The sequence below is a fragment of the Giraffa tippelskirchi genome, chromosome 12 (genome assembly GCF_054371585.1).
Source record: "Giraffa tippelskirchi isolate mGirTip1 chromosome 12, T2T-mGirTip1v1.2.pri, whole genome shotgun sequence".
Lineage (NCBI taxonomy): Eukaryota > Metazoa > Chordata > Mammalia > Artiodactyla > Giraffidae > Giraffa > Giraffa tippelskirchi.
The window spans coordinates 42,877,341-42,890,063 of record NC_137286.1 but is presented as its reverse complement, the minus strand read 5'-3'; the positions used below and the strand labels follow the sequence as shown (position 1 = coordinate 42,890,063).

At 42.2% G+C, this 12,723-nt stretch overlaps 1 protein-coding gene across 4 annotated transcripts in view; it reads right to left on the bottom strand.

Annotated features, from left to right (window-relative positions):
- Window positions 1-12,723, bottom strand: part of ADAMTSL3 (ADAMTS like 3) — a 349,114-nt gene that overhangs the window by 66,683 nt on the left and 269,708 nt on the right. For all 4 annotated transcript variants that reach the window (XM_081546775.1, XM_081546777.1, XM_081546776.1 and 1 more), the window contains 2 exons: window positions 7,991-9,062; window positions 930-1,057 (listed from right to left, as the gene is read on the bottom strand). In XM_081546775.1, coding sequence (XP_081402901.1) covers window positions 930-1,057; window positions 7,991-9,062 — 1,200 coding nt within the window. The remainder of the gene's footprint in view (window positions 1-929; window positions 1,058-7,990; window positions 9,063-12,723) is intronic.

The following is a 12,723-nucleotide window of genomic DNA, read 5'->3' as shown; positions in this document are numbered from 1 at the left end:
GATGGGGCACCAAGCCATGCGGATCCAAGGAGCTTTGAAAATCAATTGGTCCCACCTCCTCACCTTATAGATGTGATGGACTGCCTACATCATTGCTTGGCTGTCTAAATGCTGGGTTCCAATCCCTGATAATTGCCTTTCTCCTCATCTTATCTTAGTTATTTGAGCCATAGATACCAGAAACCAGAGCAGGGAGTTGGAGGGTAACTTTCTTATTTGATTTTTGATCCCAGAACATGAGCCTGCCACAAGGAAGCATTGCTTACAACTTTGCCAGCTAAAAATATTCCTTCATCAAAAAGCATACTTTAATATTAAAATGAGTTTGTCTACCTCCTGGGACAATTTACACTAGTTTACAACGACAATTTCCCGAAAGTGTTTTTAAGGATTGGGCAGAGGAGTGCCATTGGGAGGTATACACCAACCTTTAAAGGATAATTATCTCTTTTGTTGGATGGTGGCATTTTAAAAATGAAAAGTCAGCACTATTAGCACCACCAATTAAACCCCATCTTGTCAATTTCCAATTCTTAGAAAGTGAACTCTAGAGCAGCTGTTTTCAAAGCGTGGTCCTTAGGCCAACAGTGTCAGCATAACCTGGGAACATGTTAAAAAGGCACATTCTGGGTCTTCCCTGGTGTTCCAATGGTTAAGACTCCTCGCTTCCAGTGCAGGGGTCATGGGTTTGATCCCAGGTTGGGGAACTAAGATCTCACATGCCTCAAGACCAAAAAAAGTGCACATACTCAGACTCCACTCCAAGCCTGCTGTGTCAGAACCCCTGGGAATGGGGTCTGGAGATCTGTGTTTTAACACCCCCATCCCTGGTGATTCTGTTGTGTGAAGCATGGAAACTGTTGCTCCAGAGTTTAATGTTAAAAAAACAGACCACACTCAGGCACTCCAGGCTGCATAATGGGCATTACCTGCATACAGTACAGAAGAATTTTCCACATCTGAACCAAGATGATTAGCTACAGCACAACCATATATTCCTTGGTCTTTCTTTGTAGGTTTCCGTATCTGCATTTTCCCCATTCCATCCAAAATGACTCTGTAGAACAGTTAGAAAGAAGATGTGTTCATGTGACACACTGAACTACTTGAGAACCACAGCGACCCACAGAGGATGAAGACATTGACTTTGAGCTGGCAAGGATCCAGATGATCTTGTCGAGCTTCCTGCCTATAAGCAGACCACTATGTAGACTGGAGCTGGAGGAGGGAATGGCAACCCACTCCAGTATTCTTGCCTGGGAAACCCCATAGACAGAGGAACGTGGCAGGCTACAGTCTATGGGATCGCAAAGAGTCAGATACAACTTAGTGACTAAACAGCAACATATATACTGGAGGGTGGAAAAGTCACTCTTCTTGGCTGAAACTCATTGAGATGGTAGAGCTGGACTATGCTCAGAGATCCAGACTTCCTATCTCACTCTGCATGACAACAGACTCTTCCAGATGGACTCAATGCTTAATTTACCACGTTTTAAAACAGACAAACTAGTAAATGTTAGTTTGCTGGAGGTTAAGCCCACATTTTCTTCCCTGAGCCTTTCTAACAGCCTACAGATGTGAATTTTTCAGTTCAGATTTTCACGCTGGAAGTGACTGGACCTTTAGTTACTGCTGCCTGGCGATGGTTATTTTCTTATGGTATGAAAAGCTCAGTGGAAGTAACAAAGCTACTGCTGCTTTATATTGGGTTTTGAACATGCTGTTAAGAATAAGGGCTACACTGTATGAACCCCTCATGGTTTCCCAATTATTGATATTCACAAACACCTGCATGTAAATACCACTTAGAAAATCAGAGCTGGTCAAGAGTATCCTCACAGGTGAGATACTGATTCAGGGGATGGGAAAGAATACTTGTTTCACTTTAATTTTTCTTATTGATTTGCAGTTGCTAATAGATTATCTGGATCAGCAGTCCATATACTATTTTTTTACCTGCCTTCTTCCCACTTTACAGATCTCAGCAATATGGACTGTTCTATTGTTGTCGTTCAGTTGCCCAGTCGTGTCCAACTCTTTGCAACCCCATGGACTGCAGCACACCAGGCCTCCCTGTCCCTCACCATCTCCCAGAGATTGCTCAAGTTCATGTTCGTTGCGTCGGTGATCCCGTCCAGCCATCTCATCCTCTAATGCCCTCTTCTCCTTCTGCCCTACATCTTTCCCAGCACCAGTCCTTCCAGTGAATATTCAGGGTTGATATCCCTTAAGATTGACTGGTTTGATCTCTTTGCTATCCAAGGGACTTTCAGAAGTCTTCTCCAGCACCACAGTTAAAAGGCATCAATTCTTTGGTGTTCTGCCTTCTTTACTTCTGCCTCTTTACAGTCCAGCTTTCCCAACCATACATGACCACTGGGAAGACCAAAGCCTTAACTATACAGACCTTTGTCAGCAGAGTAATAATGTCTCTGCTTTTCAACACACTGTCTAGGTTTGTTATCATTTTCCTGCCAAAAAGCAATCGTCTTCTGATTTCATGGCTGTGGTCACCATCTGCAGTGATTTTGGAGCCCAAGAAGAGGAAATCTGTCACTACTTCCACCTTTCCCCTTCTATTTGCCATGCAGTAATGGGGCCAGAAGCCATGATCTTAGTTTTTTTACTATGTAGTCTTAAGCTGGCTCTTTCACTCTGCTCCTTCACCCTCATCAAGAGGCTCTTTAGTTCCTCTTCACTTTCTGCCATTAGAGTGGTACCATCCGCATATCTGGGATTGTTGATGTTTCTCCCACCTTTTGGCTTATAACTCATCCAGCCCAGCGTTTCTCATGATGTGATCAGTGTACAGGTTAAACAAACAGGGTGACAGCAGACAGCCCTGTCGTACTCCTTTCTTGATCCTGAACCAATCAGTTGTTCCATACAGGGTTTTAACTGTTGCTTCTTGACCCTCATACAGGTTTCTCAGGAGACAGGGAAGATGGTCTGGTATGCCCATCTCTCTAAGAGTTTTCCACAGTTTGTCATGATCTACACAGGCAAAGGCTTTATCATAGTTGATGAAACAGAGAGAGATGTTTTTCTGAAATTCCCTTGTTTTCTCTATAATCCAGCAAATGTTGGCAATTTTATCTCTAGTTCCTCTTCCTTTTCTAAACCCAGCTTGGACACCTGGAAGTTCTTGGTTTGCCTAATGCTGAAGTCTAGCATGCAAGGTTTTAAGCATGACTGACTGTTTTGACCAACTGCTAAATATTCTATGTTTCTTCATGAACTGAACTGGACCACTTCATTTCCTGTCACTTTACATTGCTTGCTTACCCTCTGCTGTAGCCATAAAGAACCTCTAACAGTTTCCAGAACATTCCATGGTCTTTCATCACCCTGAGCTTTTGCATATGTTGTTCACTCTATTTGGAATGCCCTTCCCCACTTCTGGCAACTCTGACTTACCCACTGAGTCCTGGAGCAAATGTAATTTCCCTTGTAAAGCTTTCCCCAATACTCCTAGAGTTATCTTCTGCCCTCTCTGGGCTCCTTCTGGTTTGGTTCATATATTTATTCGATGAAATATCTTTTTATTCTCATGAGATTGTGATCGTTTCAAAAGCAGGGACCAGATCTTATTCACAGCTGTGCATTTTCAATGCCTAGCACAGTACCTTTTATATAGCAAGTTTTCAAAAACATTTAATGACTCAGTGTATGAATGACTAGAGTAGAACAGGATAATGGTAGAGAATGAATGTATTAGAGAATGCAAGCTCCCCTGCAACCCACAAATGAAGTATACAGAGGTGGGAAGAAACCAAAACAGCTGAATTGCCCAGAACAAAAACAGGAATAAGGCAGAGGTAGCTATGACCAGGGCTAGGCTCTCACTGTCAAATCCCTGTTAAGGAACAGTTGATTAAGAAAAAAAGTAAAACTAATAACTCTACGTGACAAATGTTTATACATGAAAATCTTTTCTTAAATTATTTCATATGTATGTTTGTATGATTTAGCAAATTCTCAAAGGATTCCTTTGCTTTAGTGGCCTCAGTTTTACAGTACAGCAAGAAGTCACCAAGAAATAGCTGAGCCCACATGAACCTTCCTGCCAGGTGATGTCACCCAGGATCCAGGCTGGACCAGTCCCTGGGCTGGAGAACCAGAAGGTAGAGTTCTTTAAGGAATCTGATCTTGACCTCCACCACAAAATCTTATTCTTTACTTGAAGTAATAATGAAGCTGACCTCTCCACAGACATCACCCCTAGGGAATCCACCCACAGCCTTCACTTCCTAGCTGTGATCTCTTACTCAGCTGGCGTCCAAACGCACTCCACGCCTACGCTGTTGCCTCCTACTGGAGAGGGGCGCTTGGAAACATCATTCCATTTCTGCATGACTTCAGTTGAAAAGATTTGTGAGAGTCAGAAAAATATATCTAAACTTGAGAACTTTTCTTGCATAAAGAAATTTAAACATAAGTTGAAAAAATTAATTAGGTATATTGGAGAAAACAAGGAAATAAAAATAGATCTTTTAAAAATTCCCTTAAAATGTTAAAAACAAAAACTCTTACTAGCCAAGTAGGACTGCTTCAGTGTCAAACGGCTGGTCCTTAAAAGTATGCAGAAACAGGTCTGAGTTAGGATGGCAGAATCTTTATGGGATCTTCAGGAGCCTCAGCCACAGAAACTAATGCAAATTCCACTTGAGCAAGTCAGATAATCACAAATCAACTCAGTTCAACAAACACCAACTTGAACTAACCACGGTCTTCTACTACATCCCTCTAGTACTTTATGGCCACAAATCAGCTGATCAACTTTCTCAGCCTCTGTTTCCTTATAGTTTCTTTTCTGTATGTGAAATAAACTTTATTTTGGAATGATTTTGGCATTATAGAAAAGCAACAAAGATAGTACAGAGGGTTCTTATCTCCTTCTTTCTTGGTTTTCCCTGATGTTAACAACTTCAGCATGTGATACCTTCATCAAAACTAAGGCACCAGCATTGGTCCATCATTGTTGTTAACAAAACTTCAGTCTTTATGTAGATTTCATTAGTTTTTCCACTAATGTTCTTATCCTGTTGCAGTCTCCCATTCAAGACATCATATTGTATTTAGACATTGTGTCTCCTTAGTTTCTTCTGGCCTGTGACAATTTTTCTGTCTTCCCCCTCCCCCCTCGCTTTTTTTGATGACTTTGACAGTTTTGAGGACTACTGATAATAAATAGAATGTTCCTCAACTTGGTTTGGCTGATGTTCGTTATAATTTCTAAAGTGAAATTGTTGAGCAATCCTGAAAGGGTGGTCCTTGGATACCAGGGGTCCGTGAGGTCAAAACTATTTTCATAATAGTAAATATTGATATTATATCATTATTTGCCTCTTTCACTGTGAGTGTTGACATTTGCACTGATAGTAAAAGCAGTTGTGGATAAAACTTGGCACCAGAATGGAATCAAAGCTGTGGTAGCAAAGTGTACCAGTAGTCACTGTATTCTGGCTACCACCCACTTGCAGTAAAAACAAAATGCCAATTTCCCATAAGAATGTCTTTAATGAAGCAGTAGAACTTATTATTTCACTAAATCTCCAGCCCTGAGTGTAAGTTTTCTAACATTCTGTACAACGAAACAGGAAATACAGACCATACCTCTGCTGTCTGCCAAAGTCTGTGGGTGTGACTGTTTGAATTGCTAGCCGAACTAGCTCCTTTTTCATGGCATACTACTTTACTTGAAATAATGACCGACAAATAAGCCAGGGTTATTTGGATTTAGGTATTTGGAAGATATATTTTTTTAATGAACAAAAATGAGCTGGCCAATGCAGGGAAAACAACCGACAGTAATTGTTGCCGATGATAAAATTCAAGCTTTCGAGTGAAAATTAGAATTTGAGAAAATCAGTCATGCTCACTGTGAGTATGACTGCTTCCCAAAGCTGAAAGACTTTTCTGAAAAGTTGAGGTAGTAATATTAAAGAATACGTGTATTTTTGGTATTGTATAATGGAATGTGTTAACATTTGGAAGATGTGTATAACTCAGTCAGCCAACATTTTCCAAATGACCAATGTATGATGTTATAAAATCTAGTCTAGTTAAAATATCCATTCAAAGAACAAGATAAAGCAACAGATTTCATTGTAACAGACTACCAAAATCTCCTTAACATGGTTTTAGATTCCACATTCCACCTAACGTTTAAGAAACTACCACTTGTCTATTTTTAGTGTAGCATTAAAGAAGAATAGCCATAATTACCTTAAAAGATTATGAATGTATTCCTTCTCCTCCCAACTAACCTATCTATATATGTATGAAGCCCAGTTTTCTCCATAAACTTCAATTAAAACAACATATGGCAACAGACTGAATGTAGAAGCATTGAGGAGAAAACCCAGCTATGTTTTAATAAGCCAGACATTAAAGAGATTTGCAGAGATGTAAAACAATACCATTATCATTAATCTTTAAAATACTGCTTTTCAAAAATTATGTTATTTACATGAACATGAATTGGGCTTACTACTATTACTTCTAAATGAATTAACAAACAGCTATTTAAAAAGTTTCATGGTTTTAATTTCTAACAGCATAAACATTATGAGATATATTAACATATTAACATAAAGTTAATTCATATTAACAAAAGTTCTTTGGCTTCTCACCATTTTTTTAAGTTTGAAGGAGTCCTAAAACCAAAAGATTTGAGAACTGCTAAGTTAGCTGATCTGTAAGGTTTATTCCACTTTAAAAACTATATTATACTCTAATGTTCAGAATTCTAGGCAAAAAAATTAAAAATTAGATTTGTTCTATCTTTCCATCCTAAGACAGTCCAATGATTTATTATAAAAATTGAATTTTACCTATATTTCTTTTAATGCTTCACACATTAGGTGATGCAGAAAAAAAAGGATGATAAAAATAAAACTTGCATTTTTAAAGTACCTTATGCTTTGCAAAACAATTTAACATCTATGTCTCTTAACAATCCTTGGAGGTGGATAAGGAGCTGTTGAATGCAAATTGAAAGAAAGCAAGATGTCTACAGCCCTGTGTGTGTTAACAGCAAGATATGGAGACAGCAGAGATACAAAATGAGTGAATGTTTCTGTTATTCGGTTATTTTATGTAAAATGAACAAAATGTGACATTTTTGCACTGACATGGACAGCTATTACAATAAAATAAGGTGACTGAATACTGTGTTTCAACCATCTCAAAAAACTTTGATCCTTATCATCTTACTTTTGGATTTTGTGACATAAATCATTGCCTGATATTAGAAAATGAGTTCAGGCAATCTTTCTACCAAAGCTATTATTTGTGTGACCCTCTAACATCCCTGGCGGGGTCCAGAAGACGTGGCCCCTGGTTCTGACTGGCCATGAATTAGTCATGAGATTCTGTTCCTCAATGATCTCATTGAGAAAGTATCAACTCCTGCCCTGCCAGACTCATGGGGCTGGTGTGAGTTCAAACGAGGCACCACATCTCCCAGATATAGAAGATTCTTGCAGTTCCTACACATTCTAAGAGAACTGCAAGTATGTTTTTTTAATGGCCTGATTGATTTCACTTTTTTGGAGGGACAATTTTTTAATTTTTTGGCTGCACCACACAGCATGTTGGATTTTAGTTCCCTGACCAGGGATCAAATCTGTGCCCCCTGCATTGAAAGCACAGAGTCTGAACCACTGGACCACCAGGGAAGTCCCTGATTTTATTTTTAAATGTTAAGTGACCTGCACAGATAGAGTCTGTACATGCTTACATTTAATCTTGTGGTATCCAGTTTTGTACTACACCTTCATGGTAGTGACTGTGGTGGTACAATTTCATTTTTAGAATTCCAATGCATATGTGAATGCCGTGCCCTAACATTTTGGAGTTTCTTTCCTAAGGGATCCTGTTGGAAGCACATTCTTAGGAGAAGGAATTTGACAATATTTTAAGGAAAGCCAGAAGATCCATTTAGAAGGCATCTCAGAGTAAACACTACTCTGATTGTACTTACTTTTCTGAGGGTTGTAACAGTGCTCCATCCTTGGTCCACGTATAGGTGGCCTCAGTGGGGATGACAAGCTCACACAGTATGTTGATGACCTCTGTCCTTCTTGTAATGTAGACTGTATTTCCAATCCTTGAATTTACTGTTTTATTGAAGGAAATCGAGGTGGGTTGGCTCTGCCTCAAGAGGACAGGTCCCTTCGGCTTGAATGTCAGCTTGCCTGAGTTTTTGGAGTTCAAGCTTTGGGGCACACTTCCAGTCTCCCCCCTTAGCTGAGCCGTGGGAGGCGCCTCTCCAGGGATGTCCCTCCAGTGCGCATGTGCAGGCTGTGCCTTGGTTAACTCGGCCACCAGCTGATATATCACCTGGGATGCCAGGTCATCGCTGATCTCCCCCGTTTCCATGAGCTGGCTCATGTTCCTGATCAACTCATCAAACTGGGCAGTCTCCATACTATAGGCTCCCTGTTTAACTGCTGCTTCAAACTGCTTGTTCTCAAACTCCCAGGAGTTGGCGTTTCCTGCAGAAGGGCTGCAGTGGCCCAACAGAGCTCTCAAGAGAGGCTGATTGTTAATTTGGCCATTGTGCAGATAAAGCTCATTTTTGTTGTTCCACATCAGCCTCATCTTATGCCACGTGGCTCCCAGATTATTGGCCTCATTGTTGTCCATCCCAGGATATTCCCTGGTGTGCCCTCCAAGGGCTGGGGGTGCAATGAGCCGGTTGTCGGTGCCAATGAGCTTAAGCACCACGGTCTCCTGTGCGGGTCCTGCGATGCACCGGTACTCACCAATGTCGAGGGCCGCAAGGCTGTGAATCTTCAGTGAGCCTGACTTTGTGAAGCCAAGTCGTTTGGAGTTCTGTAGACAACGGCCGTCCTTCTCCCACTGTATCCGAGATTTCTGGAATCGTCGCACTGGGCACTTAATAATCACAGATGTGTTGGGTAGCAGATAGGCTCTGCTCCCGACGGTCAGGTTAATGCGTTTCTCTTCCCTCGTCTGGATGTAGACCCTCTGGACACTGAGGATCTGAGGACTCTGCTCCCCGAGTCTGGCCTTCATCTCTGGTTTCATTTCTTTTGGAAAAATAAAGAAAGCAAAACACAAATATCTTTATAATGACAACATTTTGTCCATACTCTTCCAAGGCTGACAGAAATCAGCAAATTCTTTGCTCCTTTAAAACATTTGAGAACTAAAAAAAAATGATATATATATATATATATATATATCATTATTTATGCTATATATGTATGTGTATATATATACACATATCCATAGATGGGAACAAATTTCACAAATTTCACTTCAGTAGCAAAGAATGCAAGTTTGAATGAATTGCATGAAATCATGTCAATTATTTTATAAAGGAGCCTTTGGTTTGGGGAGGCATGAGGTTAAATGGTTAAATGTTCCCATCAATAAGAGGACGTCTGATGTGTGGGGCCTCCATCATCTGGGAGGCTCTTGAGGATCTAGTATGGCTCAACCAAGGGTACCCAAAATCTGAAGGAGGCAGTGAGCATGGGGAGGTGAGTGAATGTATTTGAAGGATCTGAAAAGGAGGATGCAGCCGGGGACCATAGCAGATCACCCAAGCAGGCCAGTGAAACTAGCATGGGGGCCTGAAGAAGCCAGTGATGGAAGAAGAAAAGCTCAAACTGGCATTTGAAAGCCAGCTGAATGGTGAGAGTGAATCTTAGCACTACCATCTGAATAAGTGATCTACTCTCTCTGAGCCTCAGTTTTCTCACCTATAACATGCAGGTGATGTTAACACCTTCACTGGAGGAATGTGACCAGTCAGAGCATTTTTATCAAGTGCACGGTAGTGGGATGTATGAGCTCTCAGACACTGCTGTCAGCTGACAAAGGCAGGTCCAGCCAGCATCAACGGGGCAAGCTGAGAGGGATCACAAGTGGGCTGACTCTTCCTTGTTCCTGGGCACCAGCCACAGGTAATGGGGTGGAGGCCAGAGAGGATGCTCCCCAGATCCCATCCCCCAAGAGGAGTGGCTCTCCTCCCTCCCCCACTCCCCCTGCCTCCGCCCCCCCCCACTCACTTGCAGGAAGGAAGGCCTGAATGCATCCTGAGGTGATACTGAAGTGAGTAGGTAGGGGGATGTGATGTGGGTGGGAGTCTGATTCCTTTTTGAAGATGTATGTAGGTCCATGGGCTAGAGGGCAGGAAGCACCAGGGAGTGACAGAAGAGAGACTGGACTCACATCAATGACACTGTGGAATTAAGGTCATGAGACAGGGGACCAAGAGCCTCAGAGGACCCCGGTTATGGTTCTTCCAACGGTTACGGCTGTAACACTGGTAGGGATATGCTGGGAGGAGAACTAGATTGAGACTCCATTTCTGTTTTTGTCTTTGAAACTTTTTGGCCTTGCTGCACAGCATGTGGGATCTTAGTTTCCTGACCAGGGATCGAACCTGAATCCCCTGCAATGGAAGTGTGGAGTCTTAATCGCTAGATCAGCAGAGGGAAGTCCACTTAAGATGGACTTCTCAGGCCCTGTACACTACCCAGGTTGTGTTTGTTGGAATAACTCTTGACTTCTCTTGGGTGGTTCATGATCCCGTTAGGGTCTGGCTGCTGCCTGCTTGGGTGTGGGAGTGGCAGTAGGTTCAGAAAAACAACAGGGGTAGATGCATAACTTCTGCAGTAGAGTGTGTTCTAAATGAGGGATAGGCGTAATAAGTCTGCATGCAAATTCCACTGAGACGCCATTTCTAGGCCAGGCCCCTTGTCCAAGGTTCTGCCAGTGAACCCTCCCTTCCCTCGGATCAGCTCGAAGTGGAGCCAGATGGCCTGTCGTGTGTACATGTTTACCTGTTGGGATAGAGATTCTTCACAGAGGACATCAAGATCCCCTCAGTCAGTTAAGGCATAGAGATTTCTTTGTAGGTTGGCAACACAGAATTTTAAACTTACTGCTGTTCAACAGTGGTCAAAAGCATGAGGAGGATTCCTGCTAAATTTGTGGTTCACCCATTATTATAGGCAGAGATGCCATCTTTTTTTTTTTTTAGCAAGCCCCTTGGTCACAAAGAATCAGACATGGCTGAGGTACTAACACTTTCACTTGCAAACACTGGGCTTCGCTGGTGGCTCTAGTGGTAAAGAATCTGCGTGCAATGCAGGAGACACGGGTTGATCCTTGCAGGAGATCCTTGGGTTGGAAAGATCCCCTGGAGAAGGATGTGGCAACCTACTTCAGTACTCTTGCCTGGGAAATCCCACCAACAGAGGAGCCTGGTGGGCTACAGTCCATTGGGTTGCAAAGAGTCAGAGAAGACTTAGCAACTGAACAACAATAACAGACATACTGGTGTGTACAGTTTCAGTATCAACTCCGACTAGAGGCAGTGGTTCTCAAACTTTGCTGCCAATTAGGAGCATCTGTTATTATTTTTTAATTTTAGTACCCTGGGTCCCACTCTCCAGAAATTCTGACTTATGGGGAACAGAAGTCTGAGCATCAAAATTTGTAAAACCTCCCCAGGAGACTGAAATGCAGAGCAAAGACTGAGAATCACCACCCCAGAGAGCCTCACTGGGTTAACTCAAAGATAATTTGATGGGCTGCTACTGGTGAACAGGGAAGGGAAAATAAGAAATAGCCACTGTGTTTTCTGTGAGAACCCTGCCAAAATCTTTACAACATGCAGTGTCCTCTGTAGCAGGAAGCAGGAGGATGCTTGTTGTGGTCTTACCATCAGGAATCCTTGTATTTCCTCTGAGTAATTAATTCATTTCCTACCCAATGAACACTGAACTGTGTCATTGACCAGCTTGCCTTTTCCAAGACAGCGCTTATGTTATCAAGTTTAGAGCTAAATTTGTGCCTGCATACAACAGAAGTGTAAAATCCAAGACATAATTCTATATTAGTCTTGCTTATTTCCTTTTTTATTAGCATGGGTAACTCAGAGGAGAAAGAATCTGCCTGCAATGCAGAGCCTGGGTTTGATCCCTGGGTCAGGAGGATCCCCCAGAGAAGGGAATGGCAAACCACCCCGGTATTCTTGCCTGAGAATCCCATGGACAGAGAAGCCTGGCGGGGAGGAGCCTTTGTGTCCATGGGGTCACAGAGAGACAGACACAACTGAGTGACTAACAGTCACTAATTTTAATTAGCTGGTTGCTTTTTATGAATATTTAAAAGTGGCCTATTGTCACAATGCAGGGTGTGTAATGTATGTGTATACACATACCCAGCCATAATACCTACATACATGTGTTTATATATACTGATACCTATGCAGGCATCTTTTTATTACTATTTAAAAGAATTCAGTTGAACACCCTGTCTGGTCATTGTTCCTTCATGATGGATTATGGGAAAGACAGATGGTGAACATGGATGGCTTTGAAATTCGCTCTTTAAATCAGAGTTTAAGCTGGGTCAAAGTCAGAATTTTGAACCTGTGCAACTGAGGGAGGGGTGGAGAGAGACTCTCTTAGGGCTGCTGTAGATGAGGCCATAGCTTGAATATTCTGCTTTTACTGGGAAGGGGTCGAAGCCCACACGGGGAAGGAAGCGCATCCCTAGCTCAGGGTTCAGGCTGGAGATGACCTGAGGCTGGTATGAGCCCACACAGCATCCTGTGTGAAGATGGGTTCTAGTTACCATGGAAATGGGTTCTAAGTACCTTTAGAACTGGTAGCCAGATGTCCCCAGCTAAGCTTGGGGCTTAAAATATTATCGATGGGGCCATGATGTCTT